Consider the following 27,765-nt stretch of genomic DNA (forward strand, 5'->3'; position numbering starts at 1 on the left):
CTATTCCCCTGCATGCTCCCCCCACCCCACCCCCAGGGCAGCCTCCCTGCGGCCCAGCCCTAACACAGGTGCAGCTTCTGGTGTTGCGCGAGGTGCGTTTTGTAGCGGAAGCCCTTGCCGCAGCCCGCACACTTGTGCGGCTTGTTGCCGGTGTGGATGCGGCGGTGGCGGATCAGGTGCGAGCTCTGGATGAAGCTCTTGCCGCACTCGATGCACGTGTAGGGCTTCTCGCCCGTGTGCGTGCGCTGGTGCTGCGTGAGCGTCGAGAAGTCGCTGAATCGCTTCTCGCACTGGCCGCAGCGGAAGGGCTTCTCGCCCGTGTGCACGCGCAGGTGGTTCACCAGGTGCGAGTTGCGCCCGAAGCCCTTGCCGCACTCGCGGCACACGTAGGGGCGCTCGCCCGAGTGCGTGCGCTTGTGCGTGAAGAGGTGCGAGCTGACGCTGAAGGTCTCACCGCATTCGGAGCACATGTAGGGCTTCTCGCCCGTGTGCACGCGCTGGTGCTTCACCAGGTCCGAGCGCCAGCTGAAGCGCTTGCCGCACTCGCCGCAGCCGTGCGGCTTCTCGCCCGTGTGGATGCGCTGGTGGTTGGCCAGGTGCGAGCGGCGCACGAAGCCCTTGCCGCACTCGCCGCAGGCGAAGGGCCGCAGCGCCGCCGCCCCCCGCGCCGCTGGCCGCCGCGTGCGCGCGCCGGTGGCTCAGCAGGTGCGAGCTGAGGCTGAAGGCCTCGCCGCACTCGGGGCAGGGGTAGGGCTTCTCGCCCGTGTGCAGGCGCCGGTGCTTGAGCAGGTCGGCGCGCCAGCTGAAGCTCTTGCCGCAGTCGGCGCACAGGTTGGGCCGCTCGCCCGTGTGCAGGCGCAGGTGATTGGTCAGGTAGGTGTTGCGGCTGAAGCCCTTGCCGCACTCCCCGCAGCGGAAGGGCTTCTCGCGCGGGGGCCGGGCCAGCGCGGGCCCCGCCCCAAAGCCCCCCGCCACGCCCACGCCCACGCCCACCATGCCCACTACCGCGCCGCACTCGCCCGCGAAGCCGAAGGGCTCCAGGCTGGCGGCGGCGGCGGCCTCGGCCAGGCGGTGGATGCGCTGGTGCTGCAGGAAGGCGGCGCCGGGGCTGAAGCTCTCGCCGCAGTCGGGGCAGATGGTGGGCGCGTCCATGATGCTGGCCATCAGGCTGTCGAGCTCCCCGAGGTCCATGGCCATGGGATGGTGGAGCCGGCGGAAGCGGCGGTGGGCAGGCTTGTCGCTCCGGTGCCGACTCCCCAGGGAGAGGTGCCGCCGCCAGGGAAGCATGGGAGGGGGCGGCTGCTCCTCTTCGTCTAGCGGGTTCTCCCCAGCGCTCTCCTCCTCCTCCTCCTCTTCCCGGGGGCTGCGGGAAATGCTGTCCGATTCAGACAGTCCCGGGAACATCGCCATCTCAGCTACACCAGATGGGTAATCTTCTTCCTCGCGGAGAGCAGCCCCTTCTTCCTCACTCAGCAGCCCCTCTGCAACAGAAAAGGTGGCAGTGGGGGGTGACCATACTTGGCGCTCAAAGGTAAACCTAGAGGAGACCAGCCTCTTAGAGTGTGGGCCACGGAGTGATCCCCTTCCCCAGGTACTCTCAAGCCTGTCTCTCCAGGGCCCCCACGATTCCAGCCTCTTTCCCACCTGGTACCTCCTGGGGAAGGCCTACCTGAGAGTGGGCTCTGAAACCTGGGAAAGGCTCACTCGCCTGTTCCCTTGGGGGACCAATTCTTCCAGCAGCTGCCTCTGGGCCCAGGCCCCACCCACGGTACACATCTGAAGGCCTGACAGTCGGCTTGAAATGGTCAAGTCTGAGCAGGTGGGGCTCTGTGGGATCTAGGGACAGATTGGCTCACTCTAGCAGCTCCCAATGCGTTTCCAGGCCCTGGCCTCCAAAGACAAGACCAGTCCAGCCAACCACAAGAAAAGACCACCTGTCCTAACCAGGTAATGGGCTGATTTTTATAATTTATTGGGGTGGAACAACAACCAACCCCAACTTAAGGGCTTTACTATGTAGGCCGGGCAGGGAGAGTGAGCGCAGGGCCCAGAGCTTAGAGACTGACTCAAAACGCACACCTGTCCGTCTCTGGTGGCCATCTCTAAGCAGAGGGCACTCCGGAAGCTTACTAGGATATGAAAAGACCACGTGCTTGTGCACACTGCAGGGGAGGGCAGCAGGAAGTCCAGGATGTGTCACAGGGGAAGGAATGTAACTCCACAGTCTTGGCCATAAGGTATTTGAGTTCACTTCTGTCCCCCAGGCACGCACAGGGCAGTATGAAGCAACGAATGCCCAAAGGTGGAACCAAGGAGGTGGATGGAGGGCCAGCACTTACTCTTTCCAGGTCAGGAGTAGCAAGGGACTTAGCAGAGGCCTTGAGCCCTCTGGGCATTATCCACATGCACCTGGGTAGTCACTTACCACTGAGTTTACTTATCTGCAAACAAAGATGATGACTGTAACTGTAAACACCTGGATGCTTTGTTTGCTCAGTGCTGTGCTAAGTTTTTATGCACAACTCATCTGAACTCTCCCAACACCCTGATGAGGTAGGTTCTGATCCTAGCTGTGTTCCCTCTCGTGTGGTTCCAGGTGTTCATTTATAGCAGTGTTCTGCATACTGTAAAGTGCCGCGTCAGTGAGTTACCCTCTTCACCCGTGTTAACCAGTTACATCCCACCTCAGGCTGGACTCAAGAAGAGGCTGTTCCTCAGGCTTTCAGTGGCACCGAATCTGTTTAATGGTGTCCACTAAAGGACTCTCCCGCAACGAATGCCACGCCTGGTTCTAACTCTAGAGGAGCTAGAAATGATGGTGAGTGGGACAACTTCCAAGGAAATGCCAGCTTCGTCCTCACCTGGGCAGATGTCAGACACCAGTTCCCTCTCCTCTGGGTCCCTTCCTAGAGCTGCATCCTGTGGGTTGGAGCCCATCTTTGGCTCTGGGTGGTCTTGTCTCTTGAGTGCATCCTGTGGATTAGAGCCCATTCCCGTTTCTTCTGGGTCCCGTTCCCTGTCTTCAGAGTTCTCAAAATCAGAGCCCATCCCCTCGTCTTCTGAGTCCTGGGCTTCACACACACCCTGTTTATCTTCTTGTTCCATCCGGGAAGAACAGGACAAGGGACGGGACCAGGGACCCCTGTTCCAGACAAAACACAGATAAAGGTCACGTCAGTCTGGCCTCCTGCCCTCACCGTATCTGGCTTGGATTTCCATGAAAATCAGTGGCACAGTCCAAGAAAACGTGTAGAGTTCCATGCCCCAGATGGCAAATCTCTGCTCCACCTCTCATTTTAAGACGCACAGAACTGAGTGCAAAGGAGGCTGGTCTGGGTGGTGTAGGAACAGTGGCACTCTGAGGCTAACATGCCAACTCCCGCTGGATACAGGTTAATCTGCTTCCGTATCTGAAGTGGATTATTCTATCAACATGGCTTTTTAGCCTTCATGGTGGCTGCACCCAGTTTTCAGCTGAGAAAACATAAAGCTCAAAAAGAAGGCCCTGTTAGCCTTAGACTAACTTCTAAGCAGGAAAACCTCATTAAACCAATGAGGACCTACCGCTCTCCTACGAGCAGTGAGTCAAGATAATTCAAGCTGTAGCAGGTCAGCTAGGGGTGGAGGCAGATGCAGGGACCCTCTATATTAGAAGCCATCTCTATAGCCTCATTACATCTTTTGCCTTATATAATATACTTTAATTGTAGAAAGCCCTTAACAGGAACATGACCCTCACATAGTTGGTAACCCCTCTACAGAACAGGCCAACATGTGAACTGCAGGAAGAAAATGACATCGGATTCCTAAAACTTTTGTTAGACATCAGGTTTAAAGGCCCCTTGCCAAGACTGAGCAGTTGAGCCAAAACTAATGGGCTCCTGCCATCCATCACTCCTACAGCTCAGCTCAAGGCAGCAAAGATCTTGAACTGAGACTCTGAAGTGTCCAGCTCTTTCCATGCCTCAGCAGCATCTGAACTAGCAAGATGCTCTTTCCTTGGCTGGGAGCTTTTCCTGCCTCTATTGAGAGGACTTCCCCAAGGCAACCCTGGTTCTGTAGGCTCTTGCCAGCCTTACTCCAAGGCCCAAGGCAAGTCAGTTCACCTGTCTTAGTGTCTTAGTGTCCTCATCAGTGCAAGGAGGACAATGCTACTTAGCCTTTCTCCCAGGGAGGATGTCCAAAGGAAACATTAACAAAAGTGCTTTGGAAAACACTGTAGAGAGGAATTGATAACTCTTGAGTTTTTTACAAATTGATCCTCACAGGAATATACCTGTCATTTCTGTTTTAATATAATTTTTTTTTCAACGTTTATTTATTTTTGGGACAGAGAGAGACAGAGCATGAATGGGGGAGGGGCAGAGAGAGAGGGAGACACAGAATCGGAAACAGGCTCCAGGCTCTGAGCCACCAGCCCAGAGCCTGACGCGGGGCTCGGACTCACGGACCATGAGATCGTGACCTGGCTGAAGTCCGACGCTTAACCGACTGCGCCACCCAGCCGCCCCATCTATTTTTAATATGAAATACACAGATTATTTCTCTTGAAGTCACGATGCCGTTTCCAGCATACCTCAGACACAGGGGCACCACCATAATTTTGGCAGATTCGCTGCCCTAAGTAGCAAATTCTATCCTTTCTCAAAGGTGAGGATATACTCCCTAGATTAGAGTGAAAACTCATGCCTGTCCCTTAAACATCATAAGAAAATGGCTTTGTCTGAGGATGTTCAGTCAGCAGTGTCCAGGAATGTTGCTGAGCTCCTTTAGAATATATACAGTTCAGGGGCGCCTGGGTGGCGCAGTCGGTTAAGCGTCCGACTTCAGCCAGGTCACGATCTCGCGGTCCGTGAGTTCGAGCCCCGCGTCAGGCTCTGGGCTGATGGCTCAGAGCCTGGAGCCTGTTTCCGATTCTGTGTCTCCCTCTCTCTCTGCCCCTCCCCCGTTCATGCTCTGTCTCTCTCTGTCCCAAAAATAAATAAACGTTGAAAAAAAAAATTTAGAATATATACAGTTCAAAATGCAGGTTCTGGGACGCCTGGGTGGCTCAGTTGAGCATCTGACTCTTGATTTCAGCCCCCAGGGTTATGGGATCGAGCCCCACATCAGGCTCCCTGCTGAGCTGAAGCTTAGCATTTCACCTCTAAACCCTTTTAAAAAGGACACAAGACCTTCTGAGTACCTCAGAGCAAACACAGAATGAGAGTACTTTCTGATTTGCGATTTCTCAGGAACCAAGAGATAATGCATACCAGAGATACTAAGCAAAGAAACATAGTTTGTATAGATTTAAACGGGAGAAAGGAAAAGAGGCAGAGGCTGAGTTCCCCAGATGGGGCTGGAATATAGAAGTTCACAGCTGCCACACTCAGAATGAAGAAAGTTCTGAGCTCCCGAAGGGAACATGCCCAGATCCTCATTTGCACCAGGACAGGGAAGATTAGGTATGCTCTAAAAAGGGTGGGAAGCTCCTGGCACCTAGAGCGACACCACTCATGGTGCAACATCTACTCAGATTTATTTGCAAGTGCATGAATGTTAGAGCAGACCTGGAAATCTGCATGGATTCAGTTCCATTCATACCCTCACATCATGGGGTCCCAGGCAGCCATCAAATAACAGAGAAGGCTATTTAGAAGTAAGGAAAAGCAGTCATGATATATTGTTAGGTGAAAACTAGCTGCTCTTTAAAAAAAAACTCATTTTTTATTACTATATGCATACTAGTATATGTATATCTACACACACATATACAGGTTCAGAGGAGAAAACCAGAACATTATTTATTGAGCTGCTAATCAGCCATCTCTTGGCCACTTGTAAGGGTTGTGCATCATTTAATCTTAACCCAATGATGAAGGGTATGATCTTCAACTCCGGAGACAAAGATACAGGCACAGAAACTGTGACTAGCTCAAGGTCATATAAGTCATCAGGGGCACCACAGAGATTTGAGCCCCTCAGTAGAGAATTCCAGGGCCCATCTTCTTAGCCAGAAGCCTAGTGTGTCACTTGGGGTCACTCTTCCTTTTTGTGAACATCTGTATTTTCTACAATAAAGATACATTTTTTTTTTATCAGCAAAAAAGCCAACTTTGTCTCTAATGTGACAAAATACATTAAAGGAAAGACTACAATTATTTTAAAAACCACAAAAAGACAAGGACAGAAGTTGTGTCTGTCTCCATCTAGAGAGGACTTCATCTTTAGACCCGTTATCTAAACACTGCGGTATAACTGAAGTGTCCGTCAATAGTGCTGTAAGCACTTTTTGTTCCAACTCCTTTCCCATTCATTCTCAAAATAAAAGCTAGCAACGTGTTTTCTTGGGCAAGGCCAAGGGGTGGATAACGAATGGGTAGCAGGGCCCCGTGACAGATGTGCGGCTAGACTGCCCGAGGTTCAAATCCTCTCCTCTCTGTCCACTACTCTGCTAGTGCAAGTTACTTAAACTTGCTCATCCTCAGATTCTGCACCCGTAAGAACAAGCATGGTACCGCCTGGCCTGTTAGATTTGTTCCTTATATCCTATAAGATTTGTAAAAGCCGTAGGCATAGAGACGTAATAAATGGTATAGTCTTACAAGCAGAGCTTCCTTTGGCCTGGCAACTAAAGGCTCTATTAATGAACAGCCCACCCTATGGACACGACCACCAGGGAGGGGCTAGCTGCTTGGGGGAGCAGGGGTGAGGGAAGAAGATTCAGTTCCATATTGGTTTGGGGATGTTAAGAAGGGATCCTGTATTCAGAACGTATAAGCAAGCTGAATGAGGTGCATGGCTCAGTAAACCCTGACTTCCACTGTGTGTAAGGGACAGCCTCCTCCCAGGCAGAAGAGTTAGAAGTTTAAGGGTAGGGTGGGGTGGGGGGAACCAAACAGGCAATGGTGGGAGCAGTCAGGCAGACAAGACTAATTCTGCATCTATTTCTAATCATTGCACTAGCAGCAATGGGGAAGAGCCCAGGTTTTTGGCCAGCACAGCCACTGTGCTGTGTGACTTTAAGTATCTGCCCCCTCTGGAGCCAGGCTGGGTCTGAATGTACCTGAGTCCTCTTCTGGCTTGCCATACGGTACACGGGAGAGTTAATCCAACGAGGCACCCCTGTCAGCTTCGTTAGACATTTTCAACTGCAGCCTGTTTCCTCAACTAGCACAGCAAGCGGTTAACTCCCCAAATGCCCACCCCCTCCCCCCACACATTTCTCTTGGGTGCAGATCACTTCAGGATGGAATCAGTCAACTTGGCCAAGGCTGCTCAAATCCTAGCTTTTAGAACTTGCAATATTTTCATGTCCTCTACTCCTACCCCAAACCTCCCCACTCAAAAAAGGGTAATGTTCGTTACCCTATAAAGTCACTACGAAAATGCTCACGTGCCTTCCACACAAACTCGACCCCATTTCAAAGACTGATCACATCAATTTGGGGATAATGCTACAGAGTAGAAGTAAATGGGATAAAGGATGTTGGGAAGGAAGGAAAGGAGGGAAAGAGCTGGGGGAAGAGGAAGTGAGGCCAGTAGCACAGACAGAAATTAGAATTTACCCGGAGTTTACTGGCACATTTTCCCAGAGGCCCCCTCTGGGGCTCTATGCAAACCTAGCCCTCTCCAAAAGCAAGAGGCCCACCACGTCACAGAGTTGAGGGAACTTCCCGGGAGCAGGGGGTGGGGGCGCAGACAAGCACACCCCTCTCCCTCACCTTCCTGAAAGATCAAGCACTGGCTGTCTTTCTCCAGGGCATCTGGCACGGATGGCACAGGGTCATGCCACCGCTGGCCAGGGCAGGTGGGGTGGAGCGGAGCGAGGTGCTCCCAGGCACCTGCGGTGAGACGTCTCCTGATGGGCGATGCAGCTCATTTGACTCCAATAATCCCATGATCCCGTGAGGCAGACATGGAGGGTCACCCACCCTGTTCTATGCGTCAAGAATGCCGAGGCTCAGCAGATGAGCTCCAGGTGACGAAGCTCCTAGGTGGAGTAAGGACTTGGACTGGCCCCCTGCCTTGGGGGGACCCCAACGGTGGGGGGGGGGGGAGGAGTGCTGGCAGGTGCTGAGCCCTGAGCCCCAGGAACCTGGGGGAGTACGCGCGGCCCCCCAGGGGCCCTGGGCAGGCGGAGGGGGCTGGCCTGCGCACAGACCTCCCCCTCCCAGGTCCAGCGGGCGGGGGAGTCATGTGCCACGGCCATTGCCAGGTGGCCAGGAGCCAGGGCAGCGGGGCTGTCATGTCAGGGGAAGGAAGCGGCTGGGCGGAGGGCCAGGAGCGGCTCCCACTCCGCCTCCTCCAGGCTGCAGCGCCTTTCCTGTCCCCCAGTCCTCTAGAGGGTGCCTTCCTTACCTCCCTGCGGGCTGGCCGGCCTCCCCGCCTCCCCTGCGGCGGTCCGAGGCCTCCAGCCTTCACTTCCCACGCCCCCTGCACACCACTCGCTCCCTGGGGAGGGTTTCCATAGCAGAGGCAGGGCCAAGACACCCCGACGGGGGGAGAATGCTGGAAAAACAATCTGAAGTCTGCGGTCCAAAAGGCTGAACTCATGACCATAACTGGGGTCTAACCAGGGATTCCAGGGGGTTAATCATTTGTCAGTCCTCAGCACCAACTGAGTAAACAGTCAACTAGCACCAGCCTCTCAGGGGATATGGCCAGCAGGGTCCTGCCGCCTTGCGGGAGAGCCTGCGGTCAGCAAGAAGGCAAGGGCAAAGAAATCCACCCCACCACATTTGCACAGATGCCTCCGGTGATCCGGGACAAGGTGTCCGTATCCAAAGGGTGCAGCTGACTTCCCCAGTCACACACCCAGACTGCCCAACCCAAAACGCCAACCCTCCTGAGTGGCAGGCTGCCACATGAGGTGAACATTCATTTCCCACAGAAAGCCAGAAGATGACTGCAGCTAAGTACCAAGTACTGTCCAGACAGGAGAAGCTAAAATAATACGGTTTCCTCCTTGTGGTTACTGCTTTTTTTTTTTTTTTTTTTTTTTAACCTGGAGGGGGAAGCCCGGGTTGAAAAAAAGAGAAAGGCTTAAACCAAGGCCACAGAGAAATCAATTCATAACCCCAGTGGTCAGAGCTAGTCTGAGACGCCTTCCAATCTCTTTAGTCAAGAATAGCATGAATGTCCTTGGGGTCAGGCATTTCCTGTCTGTTGGCTGTGCTGGGGCCCCTCAGTTTGGCCAGAGGGGCCTCAGCTTGTCACAGCTGTCAAGCCTTCACCAACACCCTACTCCTGCTGCAAAAAATAAGGATGACTGCAATTCAGAGACAGATTCTAAGCGCCCTCAAAATTAGACCATCCGCCATCAGACGAGAAGTCGCAAAAGCTAGATTCTCAGGCAGGCATTTACTCGTCCATGGTTTACGTTTAACCGATTCGAATGTCCTACCTGATGCACAGAGTATCCCCTCTGTTCATATTTTTCCTCCACTCTGCTTGGCATTGTACCACGACCACTACCTGGTACACAGCCTCAGCCTCTTTTCTTATCTTGCACTTGGTAAGTCCTCAGAACTGTCTTCAGATACCTCGTCAACAGCTGGCTCAAATGCTCCACACCTGTATTTGATGGAATCCTAGAGCTGGAAACCCCTTAGCTCAAACTCCTTTACAGACAGGAAAGTGAGGCTCAGAAAGGGAAACAGACGAGGTCAAAAATTGAAAGTTTGCTAGAAGGGTTATGGCCAGGAGAATCTCAATTTTTTCTGATGGCCTCTCCAATGACCTTCCCATCTCTTTAATAGAAAACACCACTTCAAATACAGCCAGCCAGATAAACCCAGGGCATATACTTACTTGTCCTCCCCCCACTCCACCACCCCCACCACACCATTTGTCAGCATTCTCCAGAGAAACAAAACCAACAGGATGTGTATATAGAAAGAGAGTTACTATAAGGGATTGACCCATTTTGGAGACTAGTAAGTCCAAAATCTACAGGGTGGGTCAGCACACTGGAGATCCAGAAAAGATGATGCTACAGTTCCAGTCCAAAGGCACGTCTGCTGGAGAAGTCCTCCTTACTCAGGGAAATCTGTTCAGGCCTTCAGCTGATTGGATGAGGCCCACCCATATTATGGAGGGCAATCTGCTTTACTCAAAATCTACCCATTTAAAGGTATAAGCCTTCAGGTTTGTTTGTTTGTTTTTTTTCATGTTTATTTTATTTTTGATAGAGAGGTAGAGAGAGTGAGCAGGGGAGGGGCATAGAGAGAATGAGGCACAGAATCTGCAGCAGGTTCCAGACTCTGAGCTGTCAGCACAGAGCCCGACATGGGGCTTGAACTCACAAACTGTGAGATCATGACCTGAGCCGAAATCAGATGCCTAAGTAACTGAGCCACCCAGGCGCTTGAAATCTACCAATTTAAATGTTAATCTCATCCCAAAATTCTGTCACAGAAACACTCAGAATGTTAGATCAAGTATCTGTGTACCTATTGGTTCAGCCAAGTTGATGCATAAAATTAATCGTAACACACGACAGCTTTAAAAAAAAAGTCCACAATAATCCCATTGTAAGTCAAAATTCACCCATTAAAAACATGTTCTTTTTTATAAAAAATCATTCCTATATTCCTATATGCAGATAATTGAACAGGGTCTCTGGGTGTAGGCACCATACAGGACAGCAGGGAAGAATCAAAATTAATCTTAACCAAAAAGCTACACAGACACACACATATGTTTACAGGCACACACTCCCACTGCAGAGAGAGACGCAATTTAATAATCTGTTTTGCTGAAGGACGAGGGAGAAAGCAGGCTTAGAAGGCACGGTGGGCGAATGTGGGCTGCAGAAATTGTTAACAAACAGCTTTGTTCTGGAGAGCTGATGCTGGAATCCTGGTTAAGGTTACCAGATGGGGCCAGGTGACTCCAGGAAGTCTTTTCCACCCCCCGCAGATGATTCTGTGATCCTATTTCCACTGGAATGAACAGTCCTCAAGAGAATGCAGACAGTGAGAGAGGAGCACTGGGACCAAGGGGTTTGATGTATACATTCAATCACCCCAGTTTCCCACTTACAGATTCAACAGGAAAAACTGCTCTCCCCATTCTCTGCCCAAAATAACTGTTTGGCGTTGCCGATGAAGACGGGCTGGCGTGTTCCAGCCCCATTCGTTTCAGCAGTGGGCAAGTGACACCACTGCATACAATTTGCCAAGGCGTCTTCCAACAGAGAAAGCAAGAAGAAAAATGTAGAGACATCTCCTGATGCTTCAATTTTCCTGCCTAATTAAACTGCAAACTCTAGAGCTGCACGGTCTTCAGCACAGAGTGAGATGTTACATAGGCTGAAAAACATGTTTTTAAAAATCACATACTTGCATGACTCCTATTTCCTTAAAAATAACATTATCAGGGGCGCCTGGGTGGCTCAGTCGGTTGGGCATCCGACTTCGGCTCAGGTCATGATCTCGCGGTTCGTGAGTTCCAGCCCCGCATCAGACTCTGTGCTGACAGCTCGAAGCCTGGAGCCTGCTTGGGATTCTGTGTCTCCCTCTCTCTCTGCCCCTCCCCCACTTGCACTCTGTTCTCTTTCTCTCAAAAACAAATAAACATTAAAAAAATAAGAATAACATGATCAGCAAAGCCCAGATCATAGGAACTATGGGAGACATATGATCCAGTTTCTTTACCAACAATGACAAAAATAGCAAGAACGATACGCAGGAAGGAAACCTCCAAGTCAAAAGACTTGAGATGTCTCAACCAACACCAGTGTTCAGACCTTACTTGAATCCCAAGTCAACTAAGGTACAGAAACAAATTATAACACAACTGGGAACTCATGAATGCTGATTAGATATTTGATAGCAAGAAACTTACTCGTTTTTTTTTGTTGTTGTTGTTTTTTTTAAGGTGCTGGTATTGGGAATAAATTTACAAAGAGCTCTTACAGCTTTAATATATTCATAGTGGAGTATTTACAGGTGAAATGGTATGTCTGGAATTTGCTTCACTTGAAATGAAATGTCCAGGACACAGGGGAGTGGGCAGAGACGCAGAAAAAATAAGACGCCCTTTCAGTGATCACAGCTGACTGCTGAAGCAGAGCGGTATATGTGGTTTTATCACACTGCTCTGCTTACTTTGTGTTTGCCAGGAAAGCTACTAATAAAAAGTTGTAAAATGGAAAACATACGTTTTGTTTCTGAAATTTAAGGCTGATTATATTCATTCAAACGCTGAACCGACTGTAATAAAAAAATCAGTGACTTCCACAAACGGATTAGCCTGCTTTTACGAAGTATGCCAGATCAGGACTGATTACGATGCTCAATATTGAATAGAGCCCCTGAGAATTGGGGAGAGAGGCAGTAGGGGAGAGACGAAAGGAACTTAACTTTGATGCTTTGAGCTTTTTTGTTTTCTTCTTATGATAGAATAGCTGTTCTATACAAAATAGCATCAGAAAACTGTTTCCACTTTCATCACCTTTTATAGTTCCAAGGAACTCAAAAAACAATCTTGCCATAGCTGGTGCTTATTGTTAGTTCAGCCACTTTACACCCAAGACCAAGGGGAGACAAACCTGACAGGGGACACGGTCCTGACAACTCGGCCAGAGGAATGCTTTATCCCTGGAAAAGCCAAAATGACAAAATGACACGAGCATCCAACAGACTGAGTACATTGGTAACTGGTCGTCCCCAGAACGATCTTCTGAGGGGATGAAAAAGGTCAGGGTGCGTGTCGGTGAAAAGTAAGCTAATACACTCGTGACGTATGAAAATGTGATCTCCAGGAGATGAACTCTGGCAGGGACAGAATTACTCTACTAGCCCAAGCTGAGAACTGTTACATTTAGAGAGTGTCCTTCTCGGAGAAATGCCATGCAAATTTACTCACACCGTATCACAAAGAGAGCAGCTAGACGGTATTACGTTCCCACTTCAGGCTGGAAACCAAAAGCTCACAGACATTGTCCGTTTTAGCGAAGGGGACACAGAACTGGTCACAGGACACAGCTGTCATCCAGGAAGTGGTGCATTTGTCTCAACAAGGAGACTGTAGCATCCAAGCTCATTCACTGCTTCAATACCACAGTCCTCAAGCCAGTCGTGAGGCTCAGGGTTTCCTAATGTCCCCTTTACCTTCGGCCCCTAGCATTTCCTGGAGAGAACAGCATCCTATACAAGCTTGGAAGCAGACTAATGGTATTTTTCTGGGGCGTGGGTTCTTAGCCTGAGAGCCTTCGGAGTCCATGACCTCCCTGCAGTCTTATGTGAATGTGTCTGTAGAAACTTTCTTCTGCTGAGAAGGCCCATGGCTTTCCCTTGGACTCTGAAAGAATTTATGGCAAACAAAACCAAACCCTGTTATAAACCACTACTACGGAGGACCCATGATACATTGCCTATCACAGTGTTTCAGAAGTCCACAGTGGTCTGGGGGAAGAGGTGTAAGAGCCCACTGCACCCCCACACGCCACGGGATGTTTTGGTGGGTTGGTGGAGAAGAGAAGGTGCTGACAGCAGATCCCAAATCAGGCGGCAGCACAGACACAAACGTCAGCTGATGACAGAGCAGAACGAGGCACCCGGCAAGAGGGGAATCTGCTGGTCTCGTCCAGCACCGCTTTACAGAAGCATAAGCCTTGGGACTCAGAAAGGTTAAGTGAATTACCCGTGAGTTAAGGGCAGACACGAGCTTCAATCACTGACATCGCAACTTTTGTTCTAATCCCCCTTCTACTCTACCCCACGCAGCCGACAGTGCTTGGCTGAAACACTCACGCTGATGATCTGGGCCTCCCTGGATCTCACTTAGCTCGCCTGCTTCTCACTTCCTAATCACTTGTGTTACACGGCAGGTGCACTAAGAGGGACTTAAGTTGCTCTTCAAGACTCCAACACACTGCCTCTCTGGGATGTAGCTAATTTATACAAGTTTGACCCTGGGTTTATAGCTCCCATCAGCTGCTTACTTGGGCAGTGAGTCAAAGCACATTAATCAAGCCATTACCTACCCAGGACGCAAAATGCTTTGTTAGCTAATCCTCCTTTTCTCCAAGGAAAAAGAACTAAAAATCTGGCCAAAGTCGCCAACTCATTCCTAACAAATCTTCAAAGTGCTCACAGAGTCATCCTGCCTGCAAATAATAACTTGGAAATACCCAGGTGAAAAAAAAGGATTCTAGGAGGAACACAAAACTCTGCAGTATAAGGAATCCTGGCTCACACTTCATGGCGAGTAAAACAGTGTTCCAGGCACGCTCATCCGACGTGACCCATCACCACCAATATGGTTTCTCAGATTCACCCTCCTTCCTCTTACATCTTCTTGCTCCTGCTGTAATAGCTTGGCATGCTCTGTGTGGGAGGCGATGCAGAAACAGACCAACCACAAGCTAAATTTTGCCGAAGAGACAATATCCACAGATGACGAGCCAGTAGCACGATTTTTTTGGCTGAAAATGTCTTTAAAGGATCCCTCCTTTTACTGATGAGGAAAATGAGGACTAGGGAAAATAAGTGGCTTGTTTGAATTCACAAAGGTGGGGAGCTGGTGGTAGAAATGGGACCGCCCTCCAGGTTATGGGATTCCTTTCAAGCTCCATGTGCCCTGCAGTGCACTCCCCAGCCGGCTCAGTCGTATTTGTGGGGTGACTGCTCTGGCTTTACCGACACAGCACATCACGGATGCTACCTTCCTCCTATTTTTCCTGTTTTCTTCCAGACTCCTGCTAATTGCTTCTTTTCTATTTTGATTTTAATTATTTTTCCCTCAGACAGTGTTCTTCAAACTTCTCTTCGTGCGATGCTTAAAAAGGGTCTCTGATTTAACTGTTTTTCTTAGAGAAAACAGACATCTTGTTGGCTAGGAAAGAAAGCAATCATTTGAGTTAGCTTTGGGTTAATGGAGTGTTATGGTAAACAGTTAATAATTCCAAGTCCTTGGTACAGCATCTGAAAGAAAAGTCATCATGAGAGAGAGAGAGAGAGAGAGAGAGAGAGCAGGAGAGGGGCAGAGAGAGGGAGATGCAGAATCCAAAGCAGGCTCCAAGCTCTGAGCTGTCAGCACAGAGCCCGACTCGGGGCTCGAACTCACGGACCGCGAGATCATGACCTGAGCCGAAGTCGGACGCTCAACTGACTGAGCCACCCAGGCGCCCCTCACTCCATTCTAACAAGAATTTTAAAAGATATTTTTCTACCAAATTATGAAACTCTAAGAAGGGGCACTTTTTCTTCACATTACTGTTTTTTAAATGCCCCAAACCAACGATCAAACTATATTACATTCCCTTCTGCAGTGCCTCCTGGGAAAAGGAGGGGTCCGTGCCAGTGAGACCTGATAAAGTGCTTCATCACCACACACATCAGTTCCCCAGGGAACCACAGGCTTCCCAGGTGTGAGCCATTCCAGCAGATAGTATTAATGGCTAACATTTAGAGAGTCAGGCTCACATCAGTACCAGCTATAATTTCTGAGCTTCCAAATCCAGTGGTCTCTTCTCCTATGATCTTGCCATTGTGCAAATTAATAAAAGGAAACCTCACTAAAGTGGAGTCTGGATGGTAGAAGGAGAGGCTAAGAGAAACGGCCTTTACTACTCAAGTCTATTAAAGCAAGAACCTCCAATCACAGACCCCAATAGGAAAAGATGTACATTACATCTCCTGCAAGAAATCAACTACCCTGCAACTCAGCCAATGGGGAGGTCAGCAGCCCAGACTTGGGCTTGTCTCCACTGGACTTGCATTAAAAACAACCTCTTTCCACTTCCTCCTTCTTCTCCATAAAATAATGTTCCTCTCCTTTGCTTGCTGGACACGCCTATGCTTTTGCCAAAGCTTGCATGTCTCAAGTTACAGTTCTGTTTTTCCCAAATAAACCCATTTTACTGGTAAAGTAACTGACCTTTATGTTTAAGGTTAACACCATCAACACCGCAAAGTGCTTGTATATGTAACAGGGATTCAGTAAATGACTGCAGAAATCCTGCTGAGACACGTCCCATGGAAATTCTCTCCTTCCTGAGTTTCATATTACACTGTCCCAGTCCTCCTGAGCACTTACCACCTTGGCTTCTCTTTATTTTTTTTATTTTTTTAAGTTTATTTATTTTGAGAGAGAGAGCAGGGGAGGGGCAGAGAAAGGGAGAGAAGGATCGCAAGCAGGCTCTGGCTGTCAGTGCAGAGCCCAACCCTGGACTCTATCTCACCAACCATAAGATCAAGCAGGACCTGAGCTGAGGTCAAGAGTCGGGCGCTTAACCGACTGAGCCACCCAGGTGCCCCACCTTGTCTCCTCTTCTGAACTCCTCAAACAAGTCAGGCTTCAAGGTTCTTGTCTACACTTTCTTTTCTCTCACCTCTCAATCATCTAGCCCCTTTCCCTAATTTTAGAGAAACACCTCTGCCCAGAGACCTCAGTATTTGAACCTCTTACCCCAACCCCTGATGTGCACTCCAGGTCCACGTTTCTAATGATGCACCAAGCATCACACCGAGGAGCATTAATACCACTGCCCTGAACATCACACGGGACACGGGACAGGAGGCATCAACAGACCTGGTTTCAAACGGCGGTTTGCCTCTTACATAGTGTATCCCCCAGGACAGTTACTTACCTCCTTGAGACACAGTTTCCTCGTCTTTGCAATGAGAAAAACAAGTGACCTTGAAAGGCTGTTGTGAAGACTAAATGAATTTCCACCAAAAAACAGTAGCTCTTCTCCCAAATCTTTGTTACAAATCAGTTCCTCACAGTACCCATTTCTGTCCATGCCTCTCTGTTCTTACTCATCAGGCTCAAAACCCTGGAGTCTGACCCTTCCTCACCCCTTTCAATCAAATCAGTTTCGGAGCCCTTCCTTTTATTTCTTTCCTCTTTTTTTTCTGTGGCCGATATCACTGCAATAGACACTCTTACCAGTTACACGCACCTACATACCACCTGCTGGATTGATCTTAAAACATAGTTACCACTCCATTTGGAGCTCAGAACCCTGACAGACTCTGCCATAGTCTTCAGAGAAGCATAAACTCCAAGTCTTCAACAATGTAGCCTAAGATTCTCTTACCGCTCCCTGACCTCTAATCGGCTAACCCCAGGCAAAACCCTGATGCTTTAAGCCTCCCAGAAGGCACCCTGTGTTTTTCCTCTCTTGCCATGCTATTCCTCAAGAAACAGCACGATGCATTTCCTGGTAGGAAGTAATAAAAGCTCAGATGCTGGAGCCACGCCACCTGTATGAATCCAGCCTCTAGCTCTAGAACCTTAAACAAGTTGCTCTATCTCTTGGAGCCTTGGCTTCATCATCTACAAAATGGGTACAAGTATATGTACCCTATAGGATTATTGTTAAATGCTCAGAGAGAATTACTATTGTTTCATTTTGTATGACTCTTTAAGGTACTTTTCCTTATCTTATTCTGTCTCCTGTTAGTTTTTAAAATACTGTCAGTTTTGGGGCGCCTGGGTGGCGCAGTCGGTTAAGCGTCCGACTTCAGCCAGGTCACGATCTCGCGGTCCGTGAGTTCGAGCCCCGCGTCGGGCTCTGGGTGATGGCTCAGAGCCTGGAGCCTGTTTCCGATTCTGTGTCTCCCTCTCTCTCTGCCCCTCCCCCGTTCATGCTCTGTCTCTCTCTGTCGCAAAAATGAATAAACGTTGAAAAAAAAATTTAAAATACTGTCAGTTTTAAAATTACAATAATTTGTATCGTATTCGTTTTCTCTCCCTCCCTCCCAGCTCCCAACTGCCAGCTCCTACAGGGAACATGTTGATTTACTCACTTTGGTTATCCATGCCCCCCCCCCAATAATGAGCCCTCAAATTATTTCTTAAAATGCATAAAATTAGGTGTCCTTATTTCTCTCCCTCAGTCCCAAAAGGAAGGACTAACAAGACCAGGAAATCTAGTGATGTGGCCAAGATCACATCAGGTAAGGCAGAGCCATGGAAACTACCTAGCTCTCCGAACAGGATCCAATAACCTGTCAGCACCAAGAGCCAAGCCTGCTTAATTATCCTGCTAAATAAGTAGACATGATAGAAAGTGGCGATTAGCTTCAGAAGTTAGACAGAATGTTCTAGAAAAAGAACCCTCATCCCTTGGCCAAATGCCAGCACCCTTGTTTGCATCCGATTGTCCTGTTGGAGTCCTCCCCTCCACTCTAAGCTTTTAACACTCAGTTCAGCTCTGCAAAGGACAGAGGTGGCACACAGCTGTGTCTGTGTTCGTGGTGGGAAATGCTACTAGACTCTTGCCAATGTGACGGGACAGCTGCTTCTCTGCTCACCCCTGGAGGAAAAGCAGGACCAGAATGAACAGAACTTAAATGATGAATGAAAAAGACTAACAATCATCCGTTAGAAGTTGCTTGGTTGGGGAGGGGGTCAGCGGGGAGGCACATCAGAAAACACAATCAAATACGGGGGAAAACGTCTATTTAACATTGTAAGTGTCTGTTCAGACCAAAGCTTCTTCTGTGGCCGTTTTCAGGGGGTTTGTGTTTTTTCATTTTCTACTACAGTCTTGTTATCTCTCTCACCTACATACAATCATCAGCCTAGAAACCCCTTTTCCTCAAGAGTCCAGAATTAAGCTATAGACAAACAGAGGCTCTTCAAGAAGTGTGTAAAAAGGTCCATGCTCGGAGCGCCTGGGTGGCGCAGTCGGTTAAGCGTCCGACTTCAGCCAGGTCACGATCTCGCGGTCCGTGAGTTCGAGCCCCGCGTCGGGCTCTGGGCGGATGGCTCAGAGCCTGGAGCCTGTTTCCGATTCTGTGTCTCCCTCTCTCTCTGCCCCTCCCCCGTTCATGCTCTGTCTCTCTCTGTCCCAAAAATAAATAAAAAACGTTGAAAAAAAAAATTAAAAAAAAAAAAAGGTCCATGCTCTACAGGAAGTAGGTGACCAGAAATATTTACCAAACTACCAGTTCGATCAATACATACAAGTACCTAGTTGGGAGCAGGGAAGAAATAAAGGGAGTTCTTACAGCAACTGCTTCTGAGCTAGTCCAGGCTGAGGTCACAGTCTAGTAAAATTCAATTGACATTCACCTTATTAAAAAAAAAAAAAAAAAAAAAGAAGTGAGGGAACATTTCTGCAGGTTTATTTTACATGAGATTTCTCACTTCTGGGGTAAGCTGGGTTTGCATTAAAATAGATATGGCGGGGCGCCTGGGTGGCGCAGTCGGTTAAGCCTCCGACTTCAGCCAGGTCACGATCTCGCGCTCCGTGAGTTCGAGCCCCGCGTCAGGCTCTGGGCTGATGGCTCGGAGCTTGGAGCCTGTTTCCGATGCTGTGTCTCCCTCTCTCTCTGCCCCTCCCCCGTTCATGCTCTGTTTCTCTCTGTCCCAAAAATAAATAAAAAACGTTGAAAAAAAAATTTAAAAAAAAAAAATAAAATAAAATAGATATGGCACACGTACACTCACCAAAAGGAGAAAAACAAGAAAAGTTCATGTATATAAAAATATATCAAGAGAATGAGAAGGCAAGCCACAGACTGGGAGCAAATATTTGCAAAAGACACATCACATATAGGCCTGTTATCCAAAACACACAAAGAACCCTTAAAACTTAACAACAAGAAAATGAACTACTTGATTTAAAAATGGGCAACAGGGGCACCTGGGTGGCTCAGTCCATTTAGTGTCCAACTTCAGCTCAGGTCATGATCTTGTGATTCGAGTTCGAGCCTTGCATTGGGGTCGGCACTGACAATACGGAGCCTGCTTGGGATTCTTTCTCTCTCTCTCTCTCTCTCTCTCTCTGTTCCTCCCCCATTTGAGCTTTCTCTCTCAAAATAAATAAATAAAAACTTTTTAAAAATCTTTTAAAAAATTTAAAATAAAATAAAAATGGGCAACAGTTCTAAACAGACACCTCACCAAAGATCTATAGATGGCAAATAAGCCTATGAAAAGGTGTTCAACATGATACGTCACCAGGGATCTACAGTTTAAAACAACACACTACTACACATTTATTAGAATGGCAAAAATTCAGAACACTGACAACATCAAATGCTGGTGATGATGCAGAGGAACAAGAACTCTCTCTTAGCACTGATAAGAACGCAAAATGGTACAGCCACTTGGGAAGAGAGATGGGTAGCTTTTTATAAAACTGAGCCTTTCATACCACACAGTCCAACATTCTCACTCCTTGGTGTTTATGCAAATGAGTTGAAAACTTAACATCCACACATAAAACCCTGCATATGGAGGTTTACAGCAGCTTTAATCATAATCACCAAAACTTGGAAACAACTAAGGTATCCTTCAACAGATGGATAAACTGTGGCACGTCCAGAAAACAGAATATTATTCAGAGGTAATAAGAAATGAGCTATAAAGTCATGAAAAGCCATGGGGGGAACTAAGTGCCTATTACTAAGTGAAAGAAGTCAATCTGAAAAGGCTACATACTCTATGACATTCTTGAAAAAGCGAACTATGGAGACGGTGAAAAGATCAGTGTTTGCCAGGAGTTAGAGGGGAGAAAGGGATGAACAGGCAGACACAGAGGACATTCTAGGGCAGTGAAACTATTCAGCACGATGTTAAAACGGTGGATACATGTCATTATACATTTGCCAAAACTCCTGGAATGTACAACACCAAGAGCAAATGCTAACGTGTACTGTGGACTTTGGGTGATAATGATGTGTCAATACAGGTTCATGGATTTTTAACAAACATACTGCTCTGGTATGCGATGCTGATAATGGGGAGGCTGTGCATATGTAGGGGCAGGAGGCCACTCTGGAACTCTCTACCTTGTGCCCAACCTTGCTGTGAACATAAAACCACTAAAAAATAATTGGCAATGCCATCATATTAGGAAAGAATCAAAATGAAATACTTTAAAAGATGACACATTCATTCACTCAACAAATCATCACTGAACACTTAGCATGTGCTACCCATTGTACTGGGTTCTGCTTTGTGGAGGTTACGTTCTAATGAAATAATCACTGCTTTCAAAACCACCTACTACTACCAGAAATTATTGTCAATACCTGCCTGAGAGATTATTTTAAAAAGAGAAAAAAGGGGCGCCTGGGTAGCTCAGTCAGTTAAACGCCCGACTGTTGACTTGAGCTGAGGTCATGATCTCATGGTACGTGAGTTCGAGCCCCGCATCAGGCTCTGCACTGACAGTGTGGAGCTTGCTTGGGATTCTCTGGCTCCCTCTTTCTCTGCTTGCTCTCTCTCTCTCAAAATAAATTTAAAAAAAATAAAAAAGACTAGAAAAAAGAGTGATTCTTTGAAATACACAAAGGTTCCTAGGTGTTGGGTGGGGTGGGGGCAGGCGGGAGGGCGGGGGGGGGGGGGGTGGTCAACAACTGGAAATGGGTTATTCCAATAGTGCTTTGCCTTAGTGTTTCAAGCACCAAAGATATGCTAACCACATGAATGTGCACAGCACTGAGATAAAAGTGACACATTTCTGATTAATAAAAACCAGAAAGAATGGCTCCTGTTTTCTAACTCATGGTAAGATTCTAATAAAGTTCTCAGGAGACAATATATACCTAAAATGCCTCTCTGAAACAGGTAGGATCTTTCCCCCTAACTACACGTAGTTTAGCAACTTACAGCACGTACAGGATGCATACTTTACCCTTTGCAGGAAGGGAAACTTGAAGACTCACATGTGGCCCAGCCACACACCTCGCTGGAAAACTTGCTGGCCTACAGATGCGCAGTGAGTGACTGCGGAACAAAGGCAGGCATCCCAAGAACTATACTAGTTGCCTTAAAATGATTCATGTGCTTAAAAACACCCCACAGCACACTGTGTTTATACCCAGGCTTCCAAAGTGCTGCACAGCCTTGAGGTCAGGGAAAAAGGAGGCACAGTGGGTCTCGGGGATGAATGCGATCTTGTGGTGAGTAAAAGCCTTTTCCACCCGAAGAGGAGAGGCCGCTGATCTTTTTTACCATCCCCATCAATACAGGACGCAATAAAGTCCAAATCCATACCCCACACAAGTGATGCTGCTCTCAGAGGTAAAAACAAACAAACGCTCTTCCTTCCTCACCCCAGCCTTACCTTCCCCGGCCCAAACATATCTGTAGGAGCAGGGAAACTTCTGATTTTCTCAGATGTGCAATAAAAAGGCCCTTCCTATAAGATTACAGGAGAAGGTGGGCATGACATCAAGGGGGGAGGTACTGAAGCAATGGCCCCGCCCATGCTACCCCATTATCCATAAAACACCATAATCATTTATCAGTGATGTCAGTCAAGCTCATGAAACTCAGCAATACAGGGGTCGGCTCTGGCACATTTCCAGAAGGTGTTTATTTCTTGCGGCAGTCATGTGAAAGGGATGAAAATTAACCAAGAACATGATCCCAGTGACCTCTCTTCCAAACTGTCAACATGCAAATAATGTTTCATGCCTGCATTTTTGCATTTTCAGTCATTACCAATTTACGGTCGACTCAGCTCAGTTCCTGAAGGGCCACCCCACGCTGGGTTGTGTTCTGGACACACGGTTCCTGCCATGCGCAGGGAATACGCAAATATTCCCTCCACTGTGGGGCTTATTCAGGTTTGCTTTCATTAGGAAGACGCTGACCTTCAGGTATTTCAGACAATGCAGAAAATTAGAGGAGAAGCTGAGTGTAACCTGGAGTGTCAAGAAAGGCTGCTCGGAAGGGGTAAGACTTGGCCCGGAGGGAGGAATAGAAAGAATTCAGATAGGCTGGGAGAGAGGGGAAAAGGATTCGAGGCACCGTTCTGTGCTACAGGGTCTTATTAGGGATTCTGAACCTGAGCTTTCCAGCTGATGGCCCTGGGAGTTTAAGGGCATAAGAATAATGAATTTATGAAGAACCAGTACCTCTCAGAATGAGATCCACTAGCATGAACTTAAAACCCAGTGTTGCTGGCAGGAAATTTGGGAAGTGAAGGAAGAAGGAAGAGAGATCTGGCAGTTTTCTCCCAAAGTGAGGAAAGATCCACCCTTTCTGACCAGGGTTGGGAGTCAGAGAGCCAAATTCCAGTCTACCTCCAGATCGGAATCTGGGACTTGAAGCAAGTTACTTTAACTTCCCTCTGAGCTCCCATTTCCTCCGTTTTTGAATGGAAATCATAACAGGTAAGTCATCAGACGGAGGCAATGCGTGGAAATTATCTAGTGCGATAGTTGCTACACAGGTGTTCAATAACTGTAACTGTTGCTGTGATCAAGGGAAAAGCAAGCATGAAAAGCCGTCCAGTTAGAGCTAAGTGAGGGGCGACAAAATTGCAGTGTCTTGGAGGAAAATCTGAGAGTCTGATCTGCCTTGTAACTTGTATATACTACGTTTTAATCCTGGCAGACAGCTTGGGCTGTAAAAACCAAAGCAACATGGGGCGCCTGGGTGGCTCAGCAGGTTAAGCGTCCGACTTCGGTTCAGGTCATGATCTCGCGGTTTGTGGGTTCAAACCCTGTGTCAGGTTCTGTGCTGACAGCTCAGAGCCTGGAGCCTGCTTCGGTTTCTGTGTCTCCCTCTTCCTCTGCTCCTCCCCCACTCACACTCTGTCTCTCTCTCTCTCTCTCTCTCTCTCTCAAAAATGAATAAACATTAAAAAGTTAGGAAAAAAAAAATCAAAGCAACATGACAGACGTCAGTGGCTTCACTCCAAACAGCAGGAGAGCCTCTGCGGTGCTGCTTTCTAGAAAGCACATCTCACCCTCACAAAATTGAGAGGGAACAGTTACCTCCTTCCGTCCAGGAGCCAGCCAAAAAGTCACTGATTATTCACCTGGGATTAATCCATTCTGCACCCTGTCTATAAGAGTCTGAAAACGTAGGCTGGCAAAGAACCTACTCAACAAACTTCTAATAAATGTCTTTGTACTAGACTTGGTGATAGATCCTTCTAGGGCCTCTTAATCCAGGAGCAAAAGGAAAAGTTCCAGACTATTATGCACCAGATGCTTTAGGTTCACAATTGCAATGAATCCTCACAGGTCTATGAGAAAGGCTTCATCCCCTTTTATGTAGAAAAGAGATAAATTAAGACATATGCATTCTTGGGACCCCTAGGTGGCTCAGCCGGTTAAGCGACTAGCTCTTGATTTCAGCTCAGGTCATGATCTCCTGGTTCTGAGTTCAAGTCCCAAACTGGACTCTGCAGAGCCTGCTTCAGATGCTCTGTCTCCCTCTTTCTGTTTCTCCCCCTCCCCCACTTTCTCCCTCTCTCTTTCTCTCAAATACATAGATGTTTAAAACAAAGACATATGCATTCTTTCACTCACTCCTCATTTACTCATGCTTTTCAAATAAACACCTGTTTTGCACTGCTAGGTAAAGCACAGGGTAGAGTGACCACTGCCCTCAAGGGGGTTACAGTTTGATGGGGAGAAATATGAACATCCAGCTATCACAAGACAGACCAGAGGTGTGAGTCATCCAAAAGATACAAAGTACCACGGGGATGAGATGAATTCTGACTGGGAAGTCTGGGAAGACTTCCAGAAGGGTGCTCCATCAGTTAGGCTAGGATTTGCAGAAAATAATCAGAGGCAGTGCCGGGATGCCTAACAAGCATGGAGTTTAATCCGGTGGAGACACACTGGTGGAAGGATATCTGTGGCATCTGGGAACCGGCACTGTTTGCTGCAAAAATGGGTAGGTAATTTGGGGTGCTCTGGATCCAGTGGAGGATCAAGGTGAGCGGGCACAGCACTGTGAAGGGTTTTGAATGCCAAACTAAGGACATACCTTTATTGATCACATTACCACTACATAGTATGTGGTGCTAAGAAACCTGATAAGGGGGGTTTAAAAAAAAAAAGGCAAAGAAGAAGGAAAAGAAGCAGCACCTTAGATACAAAGAAAAGCCCACAAAGGCGCCAGGGTGGCTCAGTCGGTTAAGCCTGGGACTCTTAGCTCAGGTCTTGATCTCAGGGTTGTGAGTTCAAGCCCGGCACTGGGCTCCACACTGGGTGTGAAGCCTATGTTTGAAAAAAAAAAAAAGCCCACATAACACTGGCATAGCTTCAGGCTCCAGACCTCTTAAATGGCACTGCAGTTTTGTGAGGGTTTTTTCCCCACTCCACATGAGCTGGGAGTATCTTTGTCTTAATTTATCATCTTTATACTCAACTTTTACCCTTCCTCCTTCCCTTAAATGGATGCTAGAAATTAGGCAAACATGTAGATTTTGAGGAAATCCAAAGCTTTCTGGGGGGAGGGAGAGGAAATGTGGTGCAACTTTATCAGCCTTAGTCACACAGCCTCCAGTGAGGTCAGCCTTCCCACCCCACTGCAGCTGCATCAGCCGCTTTGCCTCAGTCTGATTTGTCTCCATTCCCCTCCTCAATCCCAGTGGTTTTTGAAGGCCATCAACGTTTTACTTTGTGCGTAAGGCAAAGGGTGGCCTGGCTTCCCATTTATGACTTTGGTTCACTCTGGCACCACCTTATTCTGCTGGGGGCCCCGCTGAACTTCTGACATCAAATTCTCCGCCAACAACACCTCTACCGCCAACACACACATACACGTGCACATGCACACATACACACACACACTGCCAAAATGTTCCAACTCGAAATCGTCTTCCAAACGAACATACCTTTCCGCATTATCGGAAACATACCTTTCTGCTTTATCCGCCATCCCCATGCCCTCAGCCTGGACAACTGGGTTTTTCCCAGCTCCATTCTTCCCTTCAGACGGTTCACCTCTCCTACAGACACCAGCGTGAAGAGTCTGTTCCCCCTACAAACCCTCTATAAACAGTGCTGTGCTCTGTGCCTCGACACATCTTTTTCACCAGGAGCCTTGGCTGCTCCTGTCTCACCACCAAGTGGCATTTTTACAGGTTCATTTGGCTCTTAAAATATATTCCACGTTAACTAATATCCATATGTTGGTTTGTTTTTAAAAAAAATTTTTTTTTCAACGTTTATTTATTTTTGGGACAGAGAGAGACAGAGCATGAACGGGGGAGGGGCAGAGAGAGAGGGAGACACAGAATCGGAAACAGGCTCCAGGTTCTGAGCCATCAGCCCAGAGCCTGACGCGGGACTCGAACTCACGGACCGCGAGATCGTGACCTGGCTGAAGTCGGACGCTTAACCGACTGCGCCACCCAGGCGCCCCCATATGTTGGTTTGTTAAGAGAGGAGGGAACCATTTGGATACAGAATTTACAAAAAAAAAAAAAGACGAGAAGGGGTAAAAGGAGAAACCGAGGTCCCTTAGGCAAGTGAGCTCCGATACAGCAGTAGCACTTGGGCCGCGTTCAAAGTTGCCCACCTCATCCATCACTATGGATGGATGACTATTAACTTGCTCCCCGAAGACTATTAACTTGCTAGCCACCATTCAACCGCCTTCACCACACCCGCAGTCCCCCGGGGACGAGGATAACGCCAGAGGGGATGCAGCGTACCCGCGTCACCCCACAGGTAAAGGACGCATAGGCCCGCTATAAAGGCAGGGAGGCACACACGACCAAATTGAATCCAGCCCGGCGCTCTTGTAGTAAGGGGTGGGTGATTCATTACTGGGGGGGGGGAGGGGGACAGTTAGGAAAAAGGAAAATCGTGGAAAGTCCCAGAGGAAGTGGTAACCCGATTCTGGAAGCCTGGCCGTAATGTGCCCTGGCCGTTAGGTACACCCAGCGCCCCCTCCACCTCCTACTCGCCCTGTCCTCCCAACACGCGCCTCACCCCATGCCTCCACTCACACCATTATCCTCGGGTGAGCGCTTCAGCTTCGCCCCGCTACCCGCCCACGGGCACACATGGACATCGGGGGTTGGGAAGCCCACCCGAGCTAAACGGCGACCCTCCGGGACGGCGAGCTGCTGCCCATCTCCCCACCCACTCATCCTTATTGTGCCATCTGCCCAGTCTGATGGCAGCCCAAGCCGCTGATGGGAGTCGGCTGATGGGAGAGGGAAGAAGAGGAACGCGTTTCGCAAGGACCCAAGATGACCCGCTGCCCCTCCTTGGAGTGCCCCACCCCCACCCCTCCGGCCTCGAGTGGGGCTGGGGGCGCAGACAGACAAGGGGAGGGAAGCACACTCGGTCCCTGTCCGCAGCTGCACACAAAGCCCTTCACCTTCTCCTTGCCTTCCAAGCTCCTCCCCGGGCTTCGTTTTTCCGAGGGTCTCGGATGCCCCCTTCGGTGGTCGGCGGGACGGTCCCACCAGCTCTCGCAGCGCTGCCTCCTCCCTCGCGTCTCGGCAGCCTCCTCCCCGCCCCTCGCCACAGATCCCGGAGCTAGCTCAGCTTGGGCTCGGGGTGGGGGGGGGGAACAGAGCCTCCCCCCACCCCGCCACGCGCGCGGGGCCTCTGCGCCCCGGGGGAGCGGACAGCGGTCCGGTGCGCGCTGCACAACTTCGCCCAGCCGCTCCGCCACCCGCTCACCGGCGCACAGCCCATCCCCGCGGCGACCGGCTCGGGTCCGGGTCAGCCCCATCCCCAGGCGGCCGTGAGCCCAGACGCGGCCACGCTCCTACCTGCGCCGCGAGGAGCGAGGGCAGCGCGCGCCCCGGCCGGAGCCCCGCGCGCGGCGCGTCTGCCCTTGTGCTGCGGCGGCTGCGGCCGCGGGCTTGGCTGGCAGACTGGCCGCCCGCCCGGCTGACTCCTCACTGGGGCTTCCTGTAGGGCTGGACAAAGGACATTTCCTGGGAGGAGCAGGGGAATGTTCCCAGCATGCCTCGATTTGTAGTTCCCGGGGACTTCCTGCCACCACGGCGGCGGGCGCCCGGGAGGCTGCCCCGGCCGGAGGGGGACCCGGTACGCGAGCGCCGGCGCTCGCTCCTTCCCGCGGCGCTCCGGGACAGGG

The 27,765-nt window shown here is 49.2% G+C and overlaps 1 protein-coding gene across 1 annotated transcript; it reads right to left on the minus strand.

Annotated features, from left to right (window-relative positions):
• On the minus strand, window positions 1–27,765 carry ZNF697 (zinc finger protein 697). The gene is given in 4 exon segments (XM_086717955.1): window positions 1–662; window positions 664–1,481; window positions 2,862–3,142; window positions 27,437–27,765. Coding segments are annotated over 3 exon segments (1,665 nt in total). The 5' UTR covers window positions 3,106–3,142; window positions 27,437–27,765; the 3' UTR covers window positions 1–59.

Source organism: Puma concolor, chromosome C1, assembly GCF_028749965.1.
Source record: "Puma concolor isolate L17-30 chromosome C1, mPumCon1.1.hap2, whole genome shotgun sequence".
Classification (NCBI taxonomy): Eukaryota; Metazoa; Chordata; class Mammalia; order Carnivora; family Felidae; genus Puma; species Puma concolor.